This window comes from Hypanus sabinus, chromosome 13, assembly GCF_030144855.1.
Source record: "Hypanus sabinus isolate sHypSab1 chromosome 13, sHypSab1.hap1, whole genome shotgun sequence".
Classification (NCBI taxonomy): domain Eukaryota; kingdom Metazoa; phylum Chordata; class Chondrichthyes; order Myliobatiformes; family Dasyatidae; genus Hypanus; species Hypanus sabinus.
Window position 1 is genome coordinate 28602971 of NC_082718.1, and position 25198 is coordinate 28628168.

Here is a 25198-nt window from a genome sequence, read left to right on the forward strand (position 1 = left end):
AGGGTGCAGAAACTATGAGATTGGTGGCAGTGGATGGGAGATCCCCAGAGTTAATAAGGTTGGTGACGGTGTGGGAGACAATGGTCTGGTGCTCCTTAGTGGGGTCCTGTTCGAAGGATCAGTAAGAGGAGGTGTCTGACAGTTGTTGCCAGACCTCTGCAAGTTAGGGGTCAGTCCGCCAGAATACTACAGCACCCCCCTTACCTGCGGGTTTGATGGTAAAGTTAGGATTACTACGAGAGAGTGGGGAGCAGTGCAGTTGGAAGGAGTGAGGCTGGAGTAGTAAAGTCGAGACGGTTGATGTCTTGTCACCAGTTAGCAATGAAAAGATCCAGAGCAGGCAGAAGACCAGAGAGGGGGGTCCAGGAACAGGCCACACTCAGGTTGGAGGAGCAACACCTTATATTCTGTCTGGGTAGCCGCCAACCTAATGGCATGAACATCGATTTCTCAGACTTCCATTAATGCCTCCCACCAGCTTCACCATTCCCTATTCCCATTTCCCTCTCTCACCTTATCTCCTTACCTGCCCATCACCTTCCTCTGGTGCTCCTCCTCTTACCCTTTTTTCATGGTCTTCTGTCATCTCCAGCCCGTAATCTGTTTCACTAATTGACTTCCCAGCTCTTTACATCATCCCTCTCCCCTCCTGGTTTCACCTATCAACTACTATCTCCTCTCCCTCCGCCTTTTTACTCTGATTTCTCATCTTTTTTTCTCCAGTCCTGCTGAAGGGTCTCGGCCCGAAATGCCAACTTTTTACTCTTTTCCATTGATGCTGCCTGGCCTGCTGAGTTCCTCCAGCATTTTGCGTGTGTTGCTCGGATTTCCAGCATCTGCAGATTCTCTCTTGTTTGTGGAAAGGGAGAAGGTGGGAAGGTGAGGAAATCAGTGGAAGTTAGAAAAATCCATGTTTATGCCACCAGGTTGGAGGCTAGCCAGATAGAATATCTGGTGTCAACTCCCCCAACCCGAGTTTGTCCTCTGTACAGGAGGCCATGGACAAATGTCAGAATGGGAATCGGAATTCATATTGAAATGGATGGCCACTGGGAGATCCTGCCTTTTGTGACGGATGGGGCAAAGGTGCCCAATTAAGTGGCTCTCCAATCTGCGGGTAGGTGAGACTAGACAGTAAAACAGGTCAGCAGGGACTAGATGGGCTGAAGGGACTGTTCCTGCGTTGTATCACGCCTCTATCTCGCTGACTCCAACAACTGCAGTTGTTCAAGAATATGGCTCACCACCGCCCTCTAAAGGCCAGATTAGGACTGACAATAAACGTTGCTCTCGCCTGTATTGCCCCATCCCATGTATATGGGATATATTTGTCAGTATTGTCCAGTCAGCCTCTTGGAGTGAGTAATGCCAAACATAACTAGCTCAGTGAAACAGGGATCTGTTGAAAAAGTTATTTTCTGTATCATACAGTACCGGTGATTCCAGTCATCATTCCAGTGAGTTTCTGAGCTGTGTCTGTGATTATATATAAGACTTCTTCCCATCAGAAAAATAAAAATAACTAACCATTGTTGTACAGCACAGAAATGTGCCCTTCAGCCCAGCTCACCCACACTGACCATACTGTTTACCTACACTAATCCCATGTGCCTACATCAGGTCTGTATCCCTCAGCTTCTTTCCTAACCACATGTCTGTCCAAATGCCTCTTAAACATTGCAGTGGTACCCACCTCCACCACTGCTTCTGATGGCTTGTTCCATATATCCACCACCCCTTCTGTCTGAAAAGACTGCCCCTCATTTTTCTCCCCATCACCTTAAACCTGGGCTCTCTAATTGTAGCTCCCCTGCACCGGGAAAAATGACTATCCTGTGACAACTTTTTTCCTATCAATTTCCCGCATGATCTTACGGACATTTGCAAGGTGTGCCCTGAGCTTCTCATACTCCAGTGAAAACAGCATCAGTCTATCCCACCCTTTCATTCCAGGCAACCTCCTGGAGAATCTTTCATTTTTGTTTTATTTACAGGAAGTTAACAACATGTTAACGACCCTTCTGGTCCAACAAGCCTGCGTCATCCAACTACACCCATGTGACCCAGTAACCTACTAACCCGTATGTCTTTGAAATGGGGGAGGAAACTGAAGCACCGGGAGGAAACCCACGCAGACACAGGGAGAACGTATAAACGCCTTACCAAAAGTGGCAGAAATGATCCCAGATCACCAGTGCTCTAATAGTTTTATGCTAACTGCTAAGCTACCTTGCCATCCCACTTCTGCACTTTTCTGTACTCTCCCTGTGCACAACATCCTTCCTGTCCCCTGTGACCAGATCTATACTTAATGTTCCAAGCGTGGTCTAAACAAAACTGAAAGCTGACCTCCTATCTCATTGTAGGCAACCATTCTGTACAGCTTCTTCATTACCTGTCCTGTCTGTGCCATCACTTTCAGGGAACTATGAACTTGTACACCAAGTTCCTCTGTATGTCAATGTCTTTGAGATCCCTACCATTTATTGTCTTGTTCTATCAGTATCTGATGTCCCAAAATACCTAACTCTCATTTGTCTGGATTAAATTCCCTCTGCAAGAGAAAATCTACCGGTGCTGGAAATCCGAGCAACACACACAAAATGCTGGAGGAACTCAGCAGGCCAGGCAGCGTCTATGGAAAAGAGTACAGTCGACAGTTCGGGCCAAGACCCTTAATCAGGACTGGGGAGAAAAGATGAGAAGTTAGAGTTAGAAGGTGGGGGGAGGGGAGGAAGAAGTACAAGGTAGTAGGAGAGAGGTGAAACCAGGGGAGGGGTATGGGTGCTGGGAAGTTGATTGATGAAGGGGAATAAAGGGCTGCAGAAGGGGAATCTGATAGGAGAGGACAGAAGGCCATGGAAGAATGGGAAGGGGAAGGAGGAGCACCAGAGGCAGGTGATGGGCAGGTGAGGAGATAAGGTGAAAGAGGGAAGTGAGGATGGGGAATGGTGAGGGGGAGGGGGGTAGGGAAGCAATTACGAGAAGTTTAAGAAATCAATTTTCATGCCATCAGGTTGGAGGCTGCTCAGATTCCACCTGCACTGTTCTATCCAACTTCTAACTGATTTAAGTTCCACTCTATCTTTAAACAATCTTTGTTATCTACAATTCTGCCAACGTTTATGTTGTCTAATAACTTGCAAATCAGATCACTTAACTCTCATGCAAACTAGTTATATATGCATTACAAGTGACAAAAGTCCCAACACTAATCCCTGTAATATGCTGCATGTTACAAACTACTAGTCAGAAGAACCCTCCACCACATTGGGGTTTCATAATGAAACAATAATTGTTGTTAGAGGGACTACTTCCCCCTCGTAACACTTACTAAATAGAATTTTCCTAAAGTGTAAGGAATGATGGTGTTGCTGAATGAGATGGCTTCCAAATGTAATTCATCATGTATTGTAGGTGAAATACAGGAAATCATTTGCCCCCTTGTATCACAAAAGCAGCATCTCTGCTCTGAAGGTTTGACGGTGTGGTCCCTGCAGGAGTTGAGGCCTGGTTTATCTCTTGCTCAACACCTCTGCTCTGAAGGTTTGACGGTGCGGTCCCTGCAGGAGTTGAGCCCTGGTTTAGCTCTGAGAAGGTTTGACAGTATGGTCCCTGCAGGAATGGAGACCTGGTTTATATTTAGCTCTGTGATAAATGATGAAGGTATTTTGTGTCTTTGGATTTTCTTCACACATATCCCTGGGCCATTGACAACCTGGATTTTGTACCCTGCTTTAGTGCATTATGAATCCTAACATGCCTGCTTGTTAGTAAGGTTCCACAATACAAATCATTTCCTATAGGTGCTGCCAGAAAGAGCTCCCCACCTCCCAGAGTCAGTTCCATAATCTCAATACCATATTCCATCTTTCTGATGTGTGGTCACAGCTCCAGCATTTGTGTGTGTGTTGTACAATCCAATACAGTTTTCTTCAAATAATAATACATTTGCAGAATGGTCTAGTATGAATGATACATCTGTTCTTTGCTGAAAGGTTGTATTATTGGCTAATATTACTTTTTCAGTTCCCTTACACTGTTTCAGACCAGAGTTATAGGATGTCCAAATCCACTTAGTCCAGGACATTTATTTATGCATTCACCTTGGAACATTGGTGAGACAGTCCCTAGGTAATGTAAGATTCTCACTTCTTCTCCCCTTCCCCCACCAACCCACCTTCTCCCTCACCTGGTCTCACCTATCACCTGCCAGCTTGTAGTCCTTCCCCTCCCCACGACTTGTTATTCTGGCATTTTCCCCCTTCCTTTTCAGTCCTCACGAAGGGTCTCGGCCTGAACCACAGACTGTTTAATCTTCTCCATAGATGCGGCCTGACCAGCTGAGCTCCTCCAGGGTTTTCCTTGAGAGGCTCGAGGTAAGGTTCGGGCCTAGTGATGGTAGTGAGAGGCAGCTTCTGTGCACCACGCTCTGTTCCTGAGACCTGCGGCCCTTTCACAGAAGAATGGACTTCAAGGCAAAGACTGACACCTAATTGTGACCACTTAGGGGAAGCAATACTACTGATGGAGATGGATTCCAGGACAGTAATATCCTGGTTCATTATGCTAGATGGATAAATGTTATACAAACTGAACAAATTACAAATGGAACAGCACCAGCAACCCAGGCTCAGTTTCCACCGCTGTCTGGAAGGAGTTCTCCCCACGACCACATGGCTTTCTTCCGGGTGCACCAGTTTCGCCCCACATTTCAAAGACGTACGGGTTAACTGGTGACATGGGTGTAACTGGGCAGTGTGGAAGGAAGGCCCTGTTATTGTGCTGTATCTCTATATAAATAAAATAAATGAAAATCTGCAGGTGCTGGAAATTGGAAACCAAATCACAAAATGCTGGAAGTGCTCAGGTAGCGTCTGCGCAGGGACAAGCAGGGGTTTTGCCTCAGGTCAAGAACCCTTCTTTAAAGCTGAGAAACTGAGAAAACTAGAGGGCCGATGTGAGCACAGGGAAAGCCTGTGATTTGCTGCGGACCAGGAGGTAACAGTTACTTTCAAAACTGGTAGGTTGGGACAGAAATAAATATGAGGGAGATAGAGAACAAAAAAAAAATCCTGTTTGTATTAAATTCCATATCAAGCATGGGTTAAACTGTGCCCAGAAAAATGTGGTGCTGCTAGAGTTCACACCTAGCATGGCTGGAACAAGGTAGGAAGTTGAAGCAGAGAGATTAGATAAAGGTGAGAATTTCTCCTGTTTATATATTGCATTCAATATAGTCTCCCGGAGACACCAATACAGAATGGAGACTGCTTTGTAGACATCTCTGTTCAGTCTGCATGGGTGACCCTGAGCTTCCAGCTTCGTCTGTTGCTCCGATTCTGTCTGCATTAACTGTTGAAAAGTGGCCCCTCATCTTTTATCAGGAAACGATGCAGCCCCAAGGATTTAATATGGAATTTAACAATGTCAGATAGAAGCTCCCACAGCTCTGTCTCCATGGATATGTCTGCATTTCTCTGCTTTAATTTGATTCTTCTCTTTCCCCTTTTGCCTCTGCCAGATTTTAAACTGTTACACTGATGTCTTTGGACTAGATTCTAACACAGGCATCCCTTCAGTTTGAACATCTTCTACTTTGCCTCCCTCAGCACATCCCTCTGTCTGTGCCCTCCCCTACTACACCTGTCTTCCCATCAGCCCTCTGTCTCCTACTCCATTCCACTTCCCTTCCATTTGCCCACCTCCCCTCCATCTGCACCCTTCCCTGTATTCCCACCTCCCCTCTGTGTTTATTCCCTCCCCGTCTCACAAAGGAAGGTACTTGACCCAGAATACTGATTGTTCCTCTTGCCGCTATTGAATTAGTAACCAGTTCCAATCTCTGCCTGTCAAGGCGGTACTCTCAAGTGTTGTTCCGATCATATTTCCACAGTTTGTTTTAAAGAGTGAAAACACAGTTAAATGCTTGTCTTGAGTTTTTCTCCGATCTTGGCAATTTACTTGTAAACAGTTCGTCAGCACACGAGGAGTGCTGTCGGTGTGCTGTTGATTGTGGTGTGTCCTCCGAATTCTTGGCTTTTATATACTTTTCAATCAGCTGGCTGGATGTCATTTTGGAAACTCAGTTGTGATGTGGGGAGGAAGTTGTGTCTCTGATTGTTGGTGTGGTGAACTTCGTGCGATATGGTCTGGAATTTTGCCTGCTCATAAATAGGATCGAGGTCTACGAGTGTGTTTACAGAATTGTTCACCAAAAACCGTGCTTCTAGGAACTCTCTTGCATGCTGTGCATTCACTTGTACCATGACTTTCACTGATGCCCAGTCGAATTTGTGCCCCTCTCTACCTTTGTGGGTGAAGACTCGGGAGAGTTGGTCATGCCACTTCACAGCCAACTGAAGTTCATAGATCCTTGTGGATAATTTTCTCCCAGTTTGGCTGATAAATTTGCTGCAGTACCCACATTGGTCTTGTCTTATAGCTTGGTTTGTTGTTTTTGTCTGCGAAATACCCTCCTCAATGTTGCTATTCCCTTCAGCATGACTGAAATTCTGTGTTCTTGGAGCAGCCGGGCTGTCAGGCAAATGCCACTCCTTTCTTTCAGAAAGGAGGAAGGCACCAGTTAGCCTGACATCAGTGGTTGGGAAGATGTTAGAGTAATTTGTTAAGAATGTGGTGATGCAGTACTTGGTGACATAGGACAAGATAGTACAAAATCAGCATGGTTTCCTTCAGAGAAAATCCTGCCTGACAAACCTGATGGAATTCTTTGAAGAGATACAAGTAGGATAGATAAAGGGGATGTAGTGGATGTTGTATATTTAGACTTTCAGAAGGCCTTTGACAAGGTACCACATATGAGGCTGCTTACCAAGTTAGGAGCCCATGGCATTACACGAAAGTTACTAACATGGTAGAGCATTGGCTGATTGGTAGGAGACTGCGAGTGGGAATAAAAGGATCCTTTCCTGGTTGGCTGCCGGTGAGTAGTGGTGTTCTGTAAGGGTCAGTGTTGGGACCGCTTCTTTTTATGCTGTATATAAATGATTTAGATGATGGAATAGATGGTTTTGTTGCCGAGTTTGCAGGTGATATAAAGACTGATGCAGGGGCAGTTAGTGTTGAGGAAACAACGAGGCTGCAGAAGGACTTAGACAGATTAGGAGAACAGGCAAGTGAGTGGCAAATAAAATACAATATTGGAAAATGCATGGTTGTGCACTTTGATAGTAGAAATAAATGTACAGTTTATTATTCTAAATGGGGAGAAAATCCAAAAATCTGAAATGCAAAGGACTTGGGAGTACTTGTGCAGAACAACCTAAAGGTTAACTTGCAGGTTGAGTCAGTGGTGAGGAAGGCAAATGCAAAGTTAGCATTCATTTCAAGAGGTTTAAAATACAAGAGCAGGGATGTAATATTAAGGCTTTATAAGGCACTGGTGAAGCCTCAGCTTGAGTACTGTGAAAAGTGAACGGTCTTGGGGCTCCTCATATAAGAAAGGATGTACTGGCATTGGAGAGGGTTCAGAGGAAGTTCACGAGAATGATTCTGGGAATGAAAGGAATTTCATACAAGGAACGTTTAATGGCTGTGGTTCTGGATGACACTGGAATTTAGAAGGATGAGGGGGTATCCCATTGAGTCCTTTCAAAAGGCCTCGACAGAGTAGATGTGGAAAGGATGTTTCCCATGTTGGGGGATGTCTAGGTCAAGAGGGTACAGCCTCAGGATAGAGGGATGTCCATTTAAAACAGAGATGCAGAGAAATTTCTTTAGCCAGAGGGTGGTGAATTTGTGGAATTTGTTGCCACATGCAGCTGCGGAGGCCAGGTCATTGGGTGTATTTATGGCAGAGCTTGATAGGTTCTTGGTTGGACATGGCATCAAAGGTTATGGGGAGAAGGCCAAGGAGTGAGGCTGAGGAGGGGTTAAAAGGATCAGCCATGATTGAATGACAGACCAGACTCGATGGCCCAAATACCCTAATTCTGCTCCAATGTCTTATGGTCATTTCTGAGACATTTCAAATGTATGGAAGAACAACCATTTGATCAAGATCGTGATCAATCACCAACAAGAATTCCTCTCCACGTCACAATTGAGTTTCCCAAAAGACTTCCAATCAGCTGATTGAAAAGTATATAAAGGCCAAGCATTCAGAGGACACACCACAGTCAACAGCATCCTGATGATATCTCCTCACAGGGCGATGAAACGTTTGCAAGCGAATTGCCAAGATTGGAGAACAAATGAACCCAAACATCAACCAGCCGAGCTACACATCTTCCAAATTATTTCAAGCAATTAAATGTGTTTTGAATGGACTTACACTGCCTGGCCTTGGGTAAGGCACCTTGCCCTCATAAGGTCGCCAGTGATACTCCGGCTCTGCTTTGTGTGCATAGGGTCCATTAAATGCTTCACGGATCGCAGACATGCGGTACACACAAACTGCGTAACCCTGGAATACATTGCTGTAACAGATTGACCAATGGAGAATGAAATTTACAATTCATCATTCTGTTGCCACTTACACTCAAAGTCTTGAAATTGTAAAGCACAGGTATATGGATCCCAGGTCGACCTCTAAAGCCACCTGAAGACCCACTGATAGACAACCCTTTAGGAAAACACCACACTTGACTCGAGTGATTGCGCTGCTACTAAACACAGGACCTCTGAAAGCCCATTACAGCCATTTCAGTGCTCAATGGGCTAGGAAAGGCAATTTATAAACATACTCCAACAATTGGAGGCCATTCAAAATTCAAATGTTCAAGGTAAATTATTATCAAAATACATATATGTCACCATATACAACCCTGAGATTCATTTACTTGTGGGCATACTCAAATCCAATAAAAATAATAGCATCAATGAAGACTGTACCAACAAGGCAGAGAGCCACTGTGCAAATACAAAAAGAAAGAAAAGAAATAATACCAATAAATAAATAAGCAATAAATATTGAGAACTTGAGATGAAGAGTCCTTGAAAGTGAGTCTATAGGTTGTGGGAAGAGTTCAGGAAATGGGACAAGTGAAGTTGAATGCAGTTATTCCTTCGATTCAGGAGCCTGATGATTGAGGTGTAATAACTGTACCTGGTAATAACTGTAATAACTGGTAGTGTTAGTCCTGAGGCTCCTGTACCTTCTTCTTGATGGCAGCAGCGAGAAGAGAGCATGTCCTGAGTGGTGGGGTCCCTGATAATGGATTCAACTTTCCTGTGACAATGTAGATGTGCTCAGTGGTGGGGAGGGCTTTACCTGTGATGGACTGGGCAGTATCCACTACTTTTTTGTGGCATCGGTGTTCCCATGCCAGGCTGTGATGCAGCCTGTCGCTATATTCTCCAGCACACATCTATAGAAGTTTGTTAAAGTTTTAGATGTCATGTTGAATCTTCACAGACTCCTAAAGAAGTAGATGTACAGCATCACTCTATCTGTTCTGCCTGAAATTTAATTTGACTCTTGAATACATATTTGCTTCGTAATGTACAGGGTCTGTTTGTGGTTGGTCTCAGAAGCAAGAGTGGAATTAAGGAACTTCTGCACCACCCAAAGTTTCATCCTATCCACTGTCAACTCCCATCCCACAGGGTTTCAACCAGTTCCTTTCCTCCCACATGTGCTGCTCGACATACTGAGTTTCTCCACCAGATTCTGGCGTCTGACTCTCCTGTGTCTCCACAAGTGGAGAAAGAGGAGACTCTACAGCTCATCTTCTCAGTATTATTTGTTTTATTTTGCAGTTTGCCTTCTTTTGCACATTGGATGCCATTTCAGAGGCTGGGTTAGTGACTGATCTCCATTCTAGGCCAGCTGATTGCTGCAGCCACCTTGCTTCCCACAGCCTCCCACCTAGCTTTTTGTAGGAACACCACTCCATTTTTAGCTTCTCAGGCTCCGCGCTATGTGTTGATCATTCACACCTCTCACTGCTGCTTCTCAAATTCTTTCCTAAGATGGTGCTGGTGAATCATGGCATAGTGTTATGGGCTGCTTACAAAACTTAAGACCAAAAGATACAGGAGCAGAAGTAGGCCATTCGGCCCATCGAGTCTGCTCTGCCATTCAGCCATAGGCTGATCCAATTCTTCCAGTTATCCCCACTCCTCTGCCTTCTCCCCATGCACACTGATGCCCTGCCTAATAAAGAACCTATCGATCTCTGCCTTAAGTGCACACAATGACTTGGCCTCCACAGCCACTCATGGCAACAAATTCCACAGATTTACCACCCTCTGACTGAAGTAATTTCTCTGCATCTCTGTTCTAAATGGATGTCCTTCAGTCCTGAAGCCATGCCCTTCATTCTTGGACTCCCCTACCATCCAAAATAACTTTACCATATCTAATCTGTTCAGGCTTTTTAACATTCGGAATGTTTCTATGAGATCCCCACCATTCTCCTGAACTCCAGGGAATACAGCCCAAGAGCTGCCAGACATTCCTCATACGGTAACCCTTTCATTCCTGAAATCATTCTCATGGATCTTCTCTGAACCGTTCTCCAATGTCAGTATATCCTTTCTAAAATAAGGAGTCCAAAACTGCACACAATAGTCCAAGTGTGGTCTCAAGAGTGCTTTATAGAACCTCAACATTACATCTTCGCTCTTAGATTCTATACTGCTAGAAATGAATGCTAATATTGAATTCACCTTCTTCACAATGGACTCAACCTGGAGGTTAACCTTTAGGGTATCATGCATAAGGACTCCCAAGTCTATTTGCATCCCTGCATTTTGAATTCTCTTCCCATCTAAATAATAGTCTGTCCATTTATTTCTTCCACCAAAGTGCATGACCATACTCTTTCCAACATTGTATTTCATTTGCCACTTCTTTGCCCATTCCCCTAAACTATCTAAGTCTCTCCGCTGGCTCTGTTTCCTCAACACTATCTGCTGCTCCACCTATCTTTGTATTATTGGCAAATTTAGCCACAAATCCATTAATCCCATAGTCTAAATCATTGACATACATCGTAAAAAGCAGTGGTCCCAACATTGACCCCTGTGGAACTCCAGTGGTAACCATCAGCCAGCTAGAATAGGATCCCTTTATTCCCTATCCCTGTTTTCTGTGGATCAGCCAATGCTCCACCCATGTTAGTAACTCTCCTGTTATTCCATGTGCTCTTATCTTGCTAAGCAGCCTCATGTGCAGCACCTTGTCAAAGGCCTGCTGAAAATCCAAGTACACTACATCTACTGCATTTCTTTTGTCTACCCTGCTTGTAGTTCCCTCAAAAAAATTGCACTAGGTTATTCATGGTTTCAGGAAACCATGCTGGCTTTGGCCTATCTTGTCATGTGCCTCCAGGTGCTCCATAAGCTCATCCCTAACAATCGATTCCAACAACTTCCCAACCACTGCTGTCAGACTAACAGCTCTATAGTTCCCTTTCTGTTGCCTCTCACCCTTCTCAAATAGAGGAGTAACATTTGCAATTTTCAGTCATCCGGTACAATGCCAGAATCTATCAATTCTTGAAAGATCATTGTTAACACTTCCGCAATCTCTCCAGCTACTTCCTTCAGAAACTGAGGGTGCATTCTATCTGAATCTAAATACGCTACTTCAGAATTACTCTCACTATAATCTCAGCCTGTAATTTCCCTTTAAGCAATGTAATTTTGAACCATTTTAATGACTGGCAATTTCATGATCTGTTGAAGGTCTCAGTGGACTTAACTGTCAAGTATGTACGGTAGGTACAGCACTATTAAGCGGATGAAGGTACATTGCTGTGGTAGAGAGGGAGGAGGGGAGAACTCCAAGCCAGATTAGACAAGGGGCATGAAACTTACTCTACCCAGTTTCTTGTTGGCAAATGCACAGTCACTGAGGACCTAAGGACAAGATTGCTGTGTTTGAGGGAAATGAGAGATTGCTATATTCTGTGTTTCAAAGAGACATGGCTCACTCTGGTTACATTGGTAAGATCCAAGGGGTTTTCGATACACCGGGATGGAACATCGTGCTGATTCAGAGAATGCAAAAAGAGGAGGTCTGTGTTTCATGATAAAATCTTTGTGGTGCTTGGACACAGCGTTCTTGTTGTACTCTTGTTCCCCTGACCTGGAACATCTGATGGTTAAGTGGTGACTATTCTACTGAACAAGAGAGTTCTCCTCTGTGATCCTGACCACAGTTTACATACAGTCAAAGGCAGATGTTAAACAACCATTTGATGTATTGAATGCCACAATTAGCATGCAAGAAACAGCCTACCCTCACACCTTTCAAATCAGTGACAGGAACTTCAATCAGGTTTGCTTCAAGAAAACTCAGTCTAATTATCATCAACATATCGCCTGCAACACCTGGGACCGTAACACACCAAAGCAGTGTTACTGCAATTAGGAATGTCTGCTGTTCCATGCCTGGACTGCATTTCAGGAAATCCAATCACTTAGTGGCCCTCCTCCTACCTGCAAACAGGCAGAGGCTACAGTACAAGGGTCCAGAGATAAGGACAACAACGGCGCAGAAGTGGCTATGGGTTTGCTTTGAGTCAGTAGGCTGCGCTGTGTTCAAGGACTTGTCAGGATCTGGTGTTTTAATCTGAGGCATAAAACTTGTTACTTCATAATCATTTTATTAAGAGTTGATAGAACAAAGAGAAGTTAAAACAAACTAGGACAGAAGCCTACTACTTAGAGAAAGGATGATAAAGAAAGAAAGATAGTGCCTAGCACAATGCTGCTATTTTTATACCACAGAGAAAAGAAAAATTCCATAGATAAGAATAATCCAACTTGAAAATACTTAATACTTTCATAAAATCAGCCAATGAGAAAATACTTATTCAGAGCAAAGTCGCTAAGAAGCTTCCAGAATTATACTTTGTATAGCGACTTGAGGAATATTAAACTGTTATGTATATAAAGGCTACTTAAAACACAAGCAGATACTTGATAGTAAAACAACAAAGAAAACAACAATTAAAATTAAACAATCAGATCCAACAAACTCAATTGTGGACTTGAACAAATACACCATGGCTTTTATGGACATTATAAAAGCAGTTGTGGACAAGTGTGTCCCCACAAAATCATTCAGTCCAAACCAGAAACCCTGGATGAACTGTGAGATCCCCAATCTGCTGCAGGCAAGATCAATGACATTAAGGTCCAGATACCAACTTAAATACAAAAGATCTAGATACAATCTCCAGAAAGCCAGTTTGCAGGCAATGTGGCAATTCAGGACTAAACATGAATCAATGGAGGATATGAAGGATTGAATTGTTTGGCAACATCTCCTCCATAACCTCCCTCAGCACAAGTGCACCACAAAGCACTTTTGCTTAGTCCCTTGCTCTACTCACTTTATACTTATGACAGTGAATGCTAAGCAGAGTCCCACCACCATATTTAAGTTTGCCACTGTTGTTGGCCAAGTCGAAGGTGGTGATGAATCATCACATGGGTGGAAAATTTGCAAATGGGGGTGTAGTGGATGGTGAGGAAGACTATCAAAGCTTGCACAGGGATCTGGACCAGCTGGAAAACAGGCAGAAAAAATGGCAGATGGTATTTAATGCAGACAAGTGCAAGATGTTGCACTTTGGAAGGACAAAGCAAGATAGAGTTTACATGGTGAGTGGTAGAACAGGGGGATCTGGGGTGGGTCTTTGTCTGAAACATCAACTGGTTACTTCCCTCCATAGATGCTGCCTGACTTGCTCAGTTCCTCCAGCATTTTGTGTGTGTTGCTCTGTTAATATACAACATGGCATAGGTTAATTAACAGAAGAAAGATTCAGCAAAGGCCCTTATTTTTGTTTGGCAATCTACTGTTGAGTACAATATTTGCAAAGATTTTTATATCTGTTAATTAGACAGAAAAAGAACGAGTCTTTAACCTGTACAGAACAGCATGAGATCCCATCAGTAACACAAGTGAGAATGAGTAGGCTCATTCTCTGAGCAGAATCAACATTGTACTGAGGAGATTTCATGGTCACACAGATTACAGAGGAGATGTGGGGAGAAGAGAGGGTTACCGTGGAAGAGAATTACGGGGAGAGGAAAGGGTTACAGTGGGAGGGGAGAGTGTTACAGAGGGGTGAAGTGTTACAGTGGGAGGGGAGAGTGTTACAGAGGGAAGAGGGGAGGATTACAGTGGGAGGGATTGGGGGGAGGGCCACTGTGTTTGGAGGTTAGCTCATTGAGAACAGTGAAGGTCACTCAGTGCAGACCCAAAAAGTAGTTGGCAGGGCAGATGCAGACCTGAATGGTCAAAATCAGGATGGCACCAAATGGACGTGATATGGGGGACACCCGGAGGAAGAGGGACAACAGCTTGGATGTGGAGCTGAAAGGATGTCGGGCTAGGAGACCATGTAGGATGAACAGTAGTACAGAGCAAAGGGCGAACAAGATGAGAAGTGGCACAGAAGCAGCTGTAGGTAGATCAGGTAGTTGGGTGACCTCCAGGTCCACGTAGGGGCAGCAGCAGAGAGAGCAGGGGCTCTGAGAGGATCTGGAAAACTGGGTGCAGACTTGGGAGGGTGGGGCTCTGGCAGGCCTGACAGGGAAAATGCAACGGTGGTGCCCAAGCAGACTTGGAAGGGATCAGATGCGGACCTGAAGAAGTGCAGACCAGAACACGTGAAGGTGGAGCAGAAGCAGATGTGAAAGGACAATGGCTTAGCAGACTGTGCGGGGTGAATAGAGGGGCAGAGTTAAGGGAAACAGGCCAAGGAAAGTGCTACAAGACCTGGCCTCAGGGATAGCGAGTGATTGGGAATTGCCGGACAGTGTGAGGAGGGAGAGAGGACTGGTAGGTTGAAAAATGGGGGTTGAGTGGGGGAAAAGGTTCTACCTGATCAGGAGTTTGGGTTGGGGCTGTGCGCAGTCCTGAGAGAGTGTAACCTGTGGGATGGCTTAGGGGGAGGTGAAATAGCCTCTGGCTGGGTTGGAAGATCTGGATTAGTGATCATTTACAGAGATCCTCACAGAGGTTGGCTCCAGTTCTGGTCCCCATTATGCATCCACAAGGCTGGTCCTGAATGTACTGTGAAGGCTCAGACTAAAACAGAAATTGCCATAAGCACTCAGCAGGTCAGGAAGATCTGAGAGAGGGAAATCAGATCAACGTTTCATGTCAACGGGTCTTCATTAGAACTGTGAGAGTGCATGGACTTTTCAGCAGGTGGGAGGGACAGATATAAGGAAAAGGCACAAAGGAAGATGTTGGATGGAGACCTTACACAACAGGAATGCTGGAAAATCCCAATGGATCAGATAGCACTTATGGAAATGAAGAAGACAGGTCGGTGTTAGGGATGTGTATCTGTGCATTCTAACTGGCCGACTCTGACACTATGAATGCTACATTGCAGGGCACTTGTACATTAGACCAGGGGTTCAGGACATTTCTGGTAGATTGCTTGCTGTCTGATCATCTATCTCAATGTCATCTCCCCTACATTTTCTCCTCCAATTACCTGATGCTTCTCTTATCCAGAAATTGTCTGTCACCTTCTTAAATGCATTGTATTTTACTTTGTATTTTTCACTGAAATGATGCATAAAAACACAGAAATGCACAACTGCAATAAACTGTACAGAGTTCTGGACAAGGCCAGTCCATCACAGAAACCAATTTCCCTCCTGTGGACTCTGTATACACTTCCTGGTGCCTCAGTAAAGCAGTCGGTAATATAGGACCCCACCCACCCTATACATTCTCTTTTCTCCTCTTTCATTGGGCAGAAGGCACAAAAGTTTAAGAACGTGCCACCAGGCTTAAGAACAGCTTCTATCCATTGTTATCGGTTACTTGAATAGACCTTCAGTACACTGAAGTTGAACTTTTGATCTCCTAACCTAACTCGTTGTGACCTTTTATTTGTCTGCCTGCACTGCACTTACACTGTTAATGTTTTCCTTTTGTAGAAAAGAATCTGTCTGGATGGGTTGCAAACAAACTTTTTCCATTGTGTTTCAGTACAAGTGACAATAACCCAGTTACCCATTACCTATTAACTGATCTGGTATCCCAATGCCAAAGGTATCAAGCTGAGGTGGTTCTTTACCTGGTAGTTCTGAACAAGATATAGACATCAGGGTTTCTGCGATCTCTAGTCTGCAACAGAAACACATCCTCTGTAACACAGAAATACAGGGAATTATTGATTATACAGAAAATAGTGTCTCACTGTGCAAATATTAGAACATTGAAGTGAAACTCTAGGGGTGTTCTTGCTCAGGCAGGTCACTTTGTCCAAAGACTATATGATATCTCCCCTGCATCTGAGAGAAACAACCCCACATTTAATGACACAGCTAACTATAATTAACATGCATATCTGTGAAGCATCCTTTAAGTTTTCAGGTGTCATGGTACTGAGCAGTTAGTGGAGCGATTCACAGCACCAGCTGTAAGATCAGAATTCAATTCCCGTTGCTATGTGCAAGGAATTTTTACATTCTCCTTGTGACCGCATGGGTTTCCTCTGGGTGCTCCAGTTCCCTCCCGCATTCCAAAGACCTACGGGTTAGGGTTAGTAAGTTGTGTGCATGTTATGTTGGTGCCAGCAGCATGGCGACTCTTGTGGGATAATCCCAGCACAGATAGGATAGTGAATTTGTCAGCAATTGCTCAGAGAGATGGAAGTTTAATTATGCTAACATTGCCATCCGAGTGCAAGGTACAAAGGCCATAGACCAGTTTGTAACCAGGATGTAGCAAGCCCAATGAGAGGAGTCAATCCTTAACTGGGTTTTGGGGAATGAGGCAGAGAGGTGGATAGAGCATTGTGTAAGTGACCATCATTCATTTGGATTAAAAGTAATTAGAGAAAATGTCAAAGATAAAATAAGAGAAAAAGTGCTGAACTAGAGTAAAATCTGGTTCACAAGATGGAGAAGTAATTTATCAAAGTGGAATGGAAGTTATTGCTGAGGTGGAATCTGACAATAATGAGAATGAATTTGAAAAGGTTTTGGGTAACAGAGAGAGAAAACACTGTTGCTGACATTGGAGGCCTCTGGACAACAAGATACATAAAGATGAGGCAAAAGGGAGGTTATGTGATACAGTGGGAGGGAGCAAAACAAAGAAAGTTGCAGTGGATAGACTTCCTTGTAGAGCACTGGAGAAGATGAGATGAGAGGAAGAGGTAGAAGGCTTGGTCAGTTGGGTTAGAGGGATAGCAAACAGAAGTTAAGTAGAGAAAGAGTAAGGGGAATGTATCATTACAGGTGGGAACAGAAACCTGAAGTAAACAGGAAAAATGTCAGAAGAAGGGTAAGAAAACTTATTTTCACCCAGATGCAGTGAAGCCCCAGAACTTTAGTGGCTGGTGGAAACAGAAATGCTTAAACACTATTTGGATGAAGACATGGCCATGCAGATTTAGAGATTAGCTGCCCTTTGAGGGGTATACAGCAGCAGTGATCAGTATTGTGGCCAGTGGAAACCATCAGCTCTTCTCAGAGAGGCTTTGTGGAATCTGAGAAGAATGAAATGAACAGACGGGTTGTTCGGCACTTGGGCTAATCATTGCAAAGTTCCTATCTATGAGAGCAGATTGTTAGGACGGGCATCCTGTCACTGTGGTACGTTGATGTACAGGAGAACGTCTCTGTCAGGAAAATGCTTCAGTTTAATTACCCTAACATAGATCAGACCATAAAAAGTTCCACCATCAACTTCATTTTACTACCATGAGCTGCTTCTTGATCATTCCGGTGGTGACAGATTAAAGTGGATGCAGACATTACCCCAGACTCAGGCTTTGTGTGTTACTCCCTCTCAGCAACTCAGTTAATACAAGCAGGACGCTTCCTCACTCATGAACGCTAAACCTCTCCCCATCCATGGGAAGGTATATTGGCTGCTGTCTGTTTGCTTCTCCTCCAAACAATGGAGTACACCAGCCTATGCTGGGAAGGCCATGGTCTTTACTCCCTTCAATGCTGCCCCAGCCACCTCAAAGGGCAAGAGGGTGTAAGCATCTAAGTGCAATTTACTGCTGCTCAAGGAATCAATAACAGTGTGAGGGTACTTTAAATCATTCCTGTATCTTTCTGAATTCCCGTCGAGGCATTGAATATAAGAATGGGTTGATTATGGTGTAACTTTACAAAACATTGGTCAGACTGCACGTGGAGAATTCCATGCAGTTGTGGTTGACACACAATTGGAAGGATGTGGTTGTGCTGGTGAGAGTGCAGAGGAGTTTCACCTGAGTGCTGCCTGGGTTGGAAGAGACTGGACAGGCTGGGATTGGCTTTCCTCGAGTGGAAGTGGCTGAGGGGTGACTTGATTTCGGGGTACTTGGAGGCACATGATAAAATAGGCCAAAGTCAGCATGTTTTCCTGAAGGGAAAAGCTTACCTAATAAATCTGTCGGAATTACTTGAGGAAATAACAGATAGGATAGACAAAGGAGAGTCATTGGATATTATTAACTTTAAATTTCAGAAGGCCTTTGACAAGATGCTGCACATGAGGCTGCTTAACAAGATAAGAGCCCATGGTATTATGGGAACAATACTAGTGTTGGTAGAAGACTGGCAGGAGGAAAAGAATGGGAATAAAGGGAGGATATTCTACTGGGATATTCCCCGGTCCTGTGTTATGGGGATAAAAACAACAAGAATATATGCTGAAGTTGAGAGCTTGAAGTTTTAAAGGGGATCTGAGGGGTAAGATTTCTTAAAATCAGAGTAATTAATATCTGGAACTCACTGCCAGAGCAGGTATTGGAATCAAATTTAGTCATTCCATCAAAACCTTATCTCTGCAAGGGGCAGGAGGGTACTCTCCTGATGTGGGTGAATGGAGTCTGTGTAGATGATCTTACAGCCTCAGTGTGGATGCTTCTGTGCTGTCTGACTCTAACAGACCCTAGAGCAAGAAGCACTGGGTATCTTGGAGCTTCCCTCTGTCCAAACCTAACCTGTGTTTGAAATTTCTGCAGGATTCCTCAGGAACAGTTCAATGGCGCAGAAGGTACTCTGCATGATCTAATAGTTAGTCCTTGCAGAACAGAGCACCAAACACCTGCTATTACAATCACTGTATTAGGGCTGTCAAGAACCCTTTAACAAAATTTTACCTCAACAGTTTAGAGTGCTTACTTAAAACCCAATAACTCTCCCTGTAGTACACGATCCAGAATTGGGAATACAGGTCTGGTTTCCAGCTGAATTGCCTGGTGAGGACTGGATATAGCAGGCTTCACTCCCAACCCTGAATCCTGAATCCTGAACCTAATGGAATTGTTTGTCTGGAGTGCGGTATAATTGGAGTTATACTGACTTACCCATTTCATCAAAATGTGTCTCAATCCCATTGGGTCCCAGCACTGAGCAGATCAGTCTGGTCTTCAGGAATGTGCTCCATTTGTTGACCAGAACCCGTTGTCCTCCAATGTCATTCTGAAGAGTAACACAAAACACACCAGTAAATTAACATATCAATACATTCATCAGGAGATCATCAACATCGTTTATTTTTATCCTTCCACTTAAGCTCATTATCATTGTGAACAACAAGTGATCTGATTAAGTCTGCAGTTGCTCAGCAAAGATTGTGGGCTTTGTGAATTAAAATCAACTTGATTCAGCTAAACCACTTATCATAGCAATCGTTATTGATTCTGATCTACAGAAGGAACTGACTATTCAAACAGGGTCAAATATCAGAGCAGAATTAGGCCATTTGGCCCATTCAGTCTCACTACTGTATTAATGCTGATTTGTTTTCCCTCTCAATCCATTCTCCTGTCATTTCCCATAACCTTTGATGCCCTAATTAATCAAGAACCTATCAACTTCTGCTTTAAATATACACAATGACTTGGCCTCCATAGTTGTCTGTGGCAATGAATTCCACAGATTCACCACCCTCTGACAATAAGATGCTCATCACCTCTGTTCTAAAGAGACCTCCTTGTATTCTGAGACTGTGCCTCTGGTCCTAGACTCCCTCTCTAAAGGAAACATCCTCTCACATCCACTCTATCTAGGCCTTTTCAATGTTCAATAGGTTTCAGTGAGGTCCCCCTCATTCTTTTAAGGTCCAGCAAGTACAAACCCAGAAAAATCAAACACTAAGTTTTCAGTGCCAGGACCATTCTCATAAACCTTTTCTTGATCTTCTCTAATGCTAGCAGATCCTTTCTTAGATATCGGACCCAAAACTACTCACAACACTCCAAATACAGTCCAACCAATGCCTTATATGGAAAAGGTAGTAATAGGATGATTTGTAGATGAATGTGTGAACTGGTGCAGAAAGAAGGGTTTCAGACTTCTGGATCATTGGGATCTCTTCTGGTGAAGGTATAACTGTACAGAAAGGACGATCAACACCTAAACCCAAGGGGGTCCAAAATCTTTTTGGGTAGGTTTGGTAGAACTGTTCAGGAGGGGTTAAAATAACTTGGCAGGGGGATAAGGCTGAGGATAGAGCGGTTGGTATATAAGTAGATGCAGTGTATACTGAAACTGTCAGGAAGGACAGGGAGGTGATAGGGCAAAATTGCAGTCAGAGGCATGAGTTGGAGTGTAACATTGGGGAAAAATTGAAAATGGTGATAAAGGTTTTATAGTTGACTGCACGCAATATACAGAATAAGGCAAAGGTTCTTGTAGTACAGCCAGAAATTGGCAGGTATGGCATTGTGGTCATGGCTGGAAGAAGATCAGAGTTGGGAGCTTAAAATCCAAGGATACACATTTTATCAAAAGAGCAGACAAGTAGGCAGAGGGGGTGGAGTGGCTCTGTTCATAAAAAATAAAAACAAATCCTTAGAAGGAGGTAACATAGGTTCACATCTCCAAACGGTAGCCAGTAGGTGGGATGCAAATTACAACAGGAGTTAGAAAAGGCTCGTAAAATGTCAATGTTATGATAGTCATGGTGGATTGCAAAATGCAGGTAGTTAGGGAAAATCAGATTGGTGCTGGATCCCATGAGAGGGAATTTGTAGAATGCCTACAAGATGCTTTTTTTTTAGGATAGGTTGTGGTTGAGCTTCCTAGGGGAAAGGCAATTCTGGATTGGGTGTTGTGTAATGATCAATATTTGTTTAGGGAGCTTAAGGTAAAGGTACCCTTAAGAGAGAGTGATCATAATGTGATAACATTCACCCTGTAATTAGATTGGGAGAAGCTAAAATCAGATATATTAGTATCACAGTGGAGTAGCACATACGAAATAAACCATGAGTGCTAAATGAAGAAATAAGGTTGTTCAAGGTGAAGGAGAATCCTAAGGGATTCGATGGATATGTTAAGAGCAAAGGATTTGCAAAGGACAAAATTGGCCTTCTGGAAAATCAGAATGGTAATCCATGCAAGGAGCTAAAAGAGATGGGGACTATCTTAAATGGAATTTTTTACATCTGTATGTACTCAGGAGATGGATATAATAGTCTATAGAAGTGAGACAAAGCAGCATTGACTTCATGGGTCCTATACAGATTACAGAGGAGGAGGTGTTTCCTGTCTTGAGACCCTGTGGGAGGCAAGTGCAGAAATTACAGAAGCCCTACTGAAGGTATTTAAATCATCCTTCATGATAGGTGAAGTACTGGAGGATTGGAGGGTAGCTAATGTTGTGCCATTGTTTAAGAAAGGCTCTGAGAATAAACCAGGAGATAATATGCCATTGAACCTATGATAGGGAAAGTTACTGGAAGGTATCCTAAGGGACCATGTATTTGAGTAAATGGATAGACATGGACTGATTAGGGATAGTCAACATGGCTTTGTGTGTGGTAGGTAAAGACTAACCAAGCTTGCAGAGTTTTCAAGGAAGTTACCAGGAAAGTTAATGAAGACAAGGCAGTAGATGTTGTCTACATGGACTTCAGCAAGGCATTTGACAAGATCCCACATGGGAGGTTGGTTAACAAGTTCAATCACTCACCATTCAAGATGAGGTGGTAAATTTGATTAGGCATTGGCTTTGTGGGAGGAGCCAGATTGTGGTCGTAGATGGTTGTCTCTCTGATTGGAAGCCTGTGATTACTGGAGTGCCACAGGGATCGATGCTGGGTCCATTGTTGTTTGTCATCGATATCAATGATGTGGATGATAATGTGGTTAACTGGATCAACAACTTTGCAGGTGACACCAAGATTGGGGGTGTCATGGAGGAAGACTACAAAAGCTTGCAGTGGGATCTGGCCCAGCTGGAAAAACGGGCTGAAAAATGACAGGTGGAATTTAATGCGGATGAGTGCAAGGTATTGCAATTTGGTGGGACCAGCCAGGGTAGGTCTTACACATGGAACAGTAGAGCACTGAGGAGTGTGGTAGACGAAAAGGATATGTGAATACAGGTCCATAGTTCATTAAAATTGATGTCACAAGTAGATAGGTTTGTAAAGAAAGCTTTTGTCACATTGTTACATAAATTAAAGTACTGTCTACAGGAGATGAGATGTAATGTTGAATTCATATAAGATGTTGGTGAAGTCTAACTTAGACCAAGCTTACGTGCTACCTGTCATATGCCGTCTTACCAAGGTCTATAGAACCTCCAACACTAACCTACCAGCGGGCGGCACCATCAGGTGCACCAACCTGCTTCATCCTATCAGAGTCATACTCTTCATTCTGTTCACCCCCCACTCTCCCCAACTCCTATTTATTTTCTCACTGTTTCTGACTAAAATCCTTTCACTGGAATCAGCATCTGTTTCTCTCTCACAGAGCCACAGAGTAAAGCAATAGGGAATCAGGCCCTTCAGCCCTATTGGTCCATACTGACCACAGCATCCACCCTTCTAGTCCCAGTTTCTGCATTCAGCTCAAAACCCCAAGCCCTCCCCTTCCTGTGCCTAGCTAAATGTCTTTTAAATGTTGCGATTGTCCTCACCTCGACAACCTCCTCAGGCAGCTCACTCCAGGTATTTACTACCCTCGGTGTGAAGAAGTTACCTCTCAGGTTCTTTTAAATCTTTCCCCTCTTATTCTGTCTATGCCCTCTAACTTTGGACTCATCAATAAACTATGGCTGCCCATCTAATCCATGCTCCTCATGGTTTTATAAACTTCTAAGAGGTCACTTCGCATTCTCATGCACTCCAAGGAATAAAGATCTATCGTGACCAATAACTCCCTATAACACAGGCCTTCTGGTCCAAGCAGCCTCCAAGTTCCCTTCTGTACCCTGTCTGCAGATGCTGACTGACCTGCTGAGTGTTTCCAGCAGTTTCTGTTTTGATTCAGATTCCCAGCATCTGCAATTTTTTAAAAATTTCCTATAATTTGTGAACACCATCTTCATTGTTTAATATTTTGCAGTAAAGGTTGATGTACAGTTTCTTTGATGAGATAATAGCGTTTTGTGCTTGAGAGGGGGCTGGATGTAGGGAGGTTTCCTTGTTCCATTGTTATTGGCAGAGGAGGTGCATGGGTTGGTTCCGTCTTTGTCTACTGGTTTATGGTACTTCTGTAAGTTTACTTACCCACTAACTACATTTCTCTTTATGCATGTTGTTGAATTAAACTTGCTTTGCAGTGTCAGAATGGAGCTGGAAGACGTGAGTGTTCAGTGCTGAGGGTGAATGAGGTTGGTTTGTTGCACTCACCGCACACAGTCTGGCCACTCGCGAGTAGATAGCCACGTTCCCGCCCTCGGTTTCCAGAGCCTTCTCCGTGAGGAAGAAGTACACTTTGTCATCATCTCTGTCGTCATTATCAGCAATCAGGTGAGCTGCAACAAACTTGGGTTCTGTTGATAAACAGCATCATTCACATCAGTGCCCTGGTGTGGAAGCAGGTAAAGGCAGCTGAACCGGACACCATTTGTTCATTAGATAATTAGGCAACTTGAACACTCTCCCATCTCCTTATCATCAAGATACTGCTGCAATTCCACTCTCATCTAAATTCCAGGCTTGTATTTATAGTGAAACAGTGCATTTGATTCATAAAGTCCACAATCCATGATAAACCCTGCCCTGTTCCTCCTTCATATCCCGGCAGCTTATTGCCTCTCGGGTATTTCTCTGAATCATTGTTGAAATCTCCTAATGAACCTGTGCCCTGTACAGCATCAGTCATTCCCAGAGAATACTTCTTAAATTCTGGTGATCCTGGTGTTAGATAATGCATTTCCATCCTCCACCTATGACACGATCGTTGATGTTACGTGAAGCACCAATTCCTGTCTAGGGAAGAACATCACACACACATGTAGTCCCATTTAATTCTATGCTTACTGTAGAATTTTGCATGTCTGAATGAGGACCCTACCGAGATCTGGTTACCCACATCTCATCCCAAAGAACATTTGTCACAATCCTATAACGTGTTTTTCCTCAAATATTAATTCTATTATTTCTATTCAAATGTATAATTAAATTGGCCAGAAATGATAATGCATCGAGATGTTAAATTGCTGTCAGCTCCTCAACAAGTTTTAGGGTGAAGTCCCGCGCATTGTATTGAAATACAAGATAGATACTTAAGAGACTCTTAGATGGGCGGATGAATGTGCAGAGAATTGAGGGATATGGACATTGTGTAGTTTAGTTTAGTGTTTAATTAGTTCAGCACAACATTGTGGGCTGAAGGACCTGTGTTCTGTGTTTTATACTTCTGTGTTCTTTATTTACCTCCACCAGACGCACTACCAGATTTCACCAGATCCTCCCAGCCAGGACCAATCCCACTTGACATTCAGGTTCTCTTGGTCTCCTGCCTAACATGGACATTTCCTTTATCTTCTTCACTTCTCTGTCTTATTTGTACTTTTCTGATAAATTAGTAGATTGGTTTATTATTGTCAATTATAATGAGGTAGAGCAAAAACTTGTCTTGCTTACTGTCCACAGATCATTTCATTATGGGCCACGTTGAGGTGGAACTAGATAAAACAATATCAACACAGAGAAGGTGTTATAGAAAGTACAGAGCAGGTAAACAGGGTGCAGATGCCTTAATAAGGTGGACTGTCAGGTCAAGCATCCATTTTATCATTCCAAGGGACAGTTCGATAGTCTTACAACAGTGAAATAGAAGCTACCCTTAAGCCTACAGTGCTTTTAATGTTTAACTTCATTCTGATGAAGTTAACTCTGTTTCTCTAAGGATTGAGTTTAATCAGCATTTTCTGTCTTTGCGATAGATATCATGGCCATGAATTGATCAATTACAACTTCCTATATCATTGTATAATGGAAATTATTCTTGTGAATTGGTAATGCTACATAATTCCTCTTCGACACGCAGAAAATTCTGC

At 43.5% G+C, this 25198-nt stretch overlaps 1 protein-coding gene across 3 annotated transcripts in view; it reads right to left on the reverse strand.

Moving 5' to 3' along the window:
• Window positions 1-25198, reverse strand: part of LOC132403740 (semaphorin-3E-like) — a 152552-nt gene that overhangs the window by 13562 nt on the left and 113792 nt on the right. For all 3 annotated transcript variants that reach the window (XM_059987383.1, XM_059987384.1, XM_059987385.1), the window contains 4 exons: window positions 23544-23686; window positions 19263-19377; window positions 16026-16095; window positions 8297-8441 (listed from right to left, as the gene is read on the reverse strand). In XM_059987383.1, the coding sequence (XP_059843366.1) occupies window positions 8297-8441; window positions 16026-16095; window positions 19263-19377; window positions 23544-23686 (473 nt within the window). The remainder of the gene's footprint in view (window positions 1-8296; window positions 8442-16025; window positions 16096-19262; window positions 19378-23543; window positions 23687-25198) is intronic.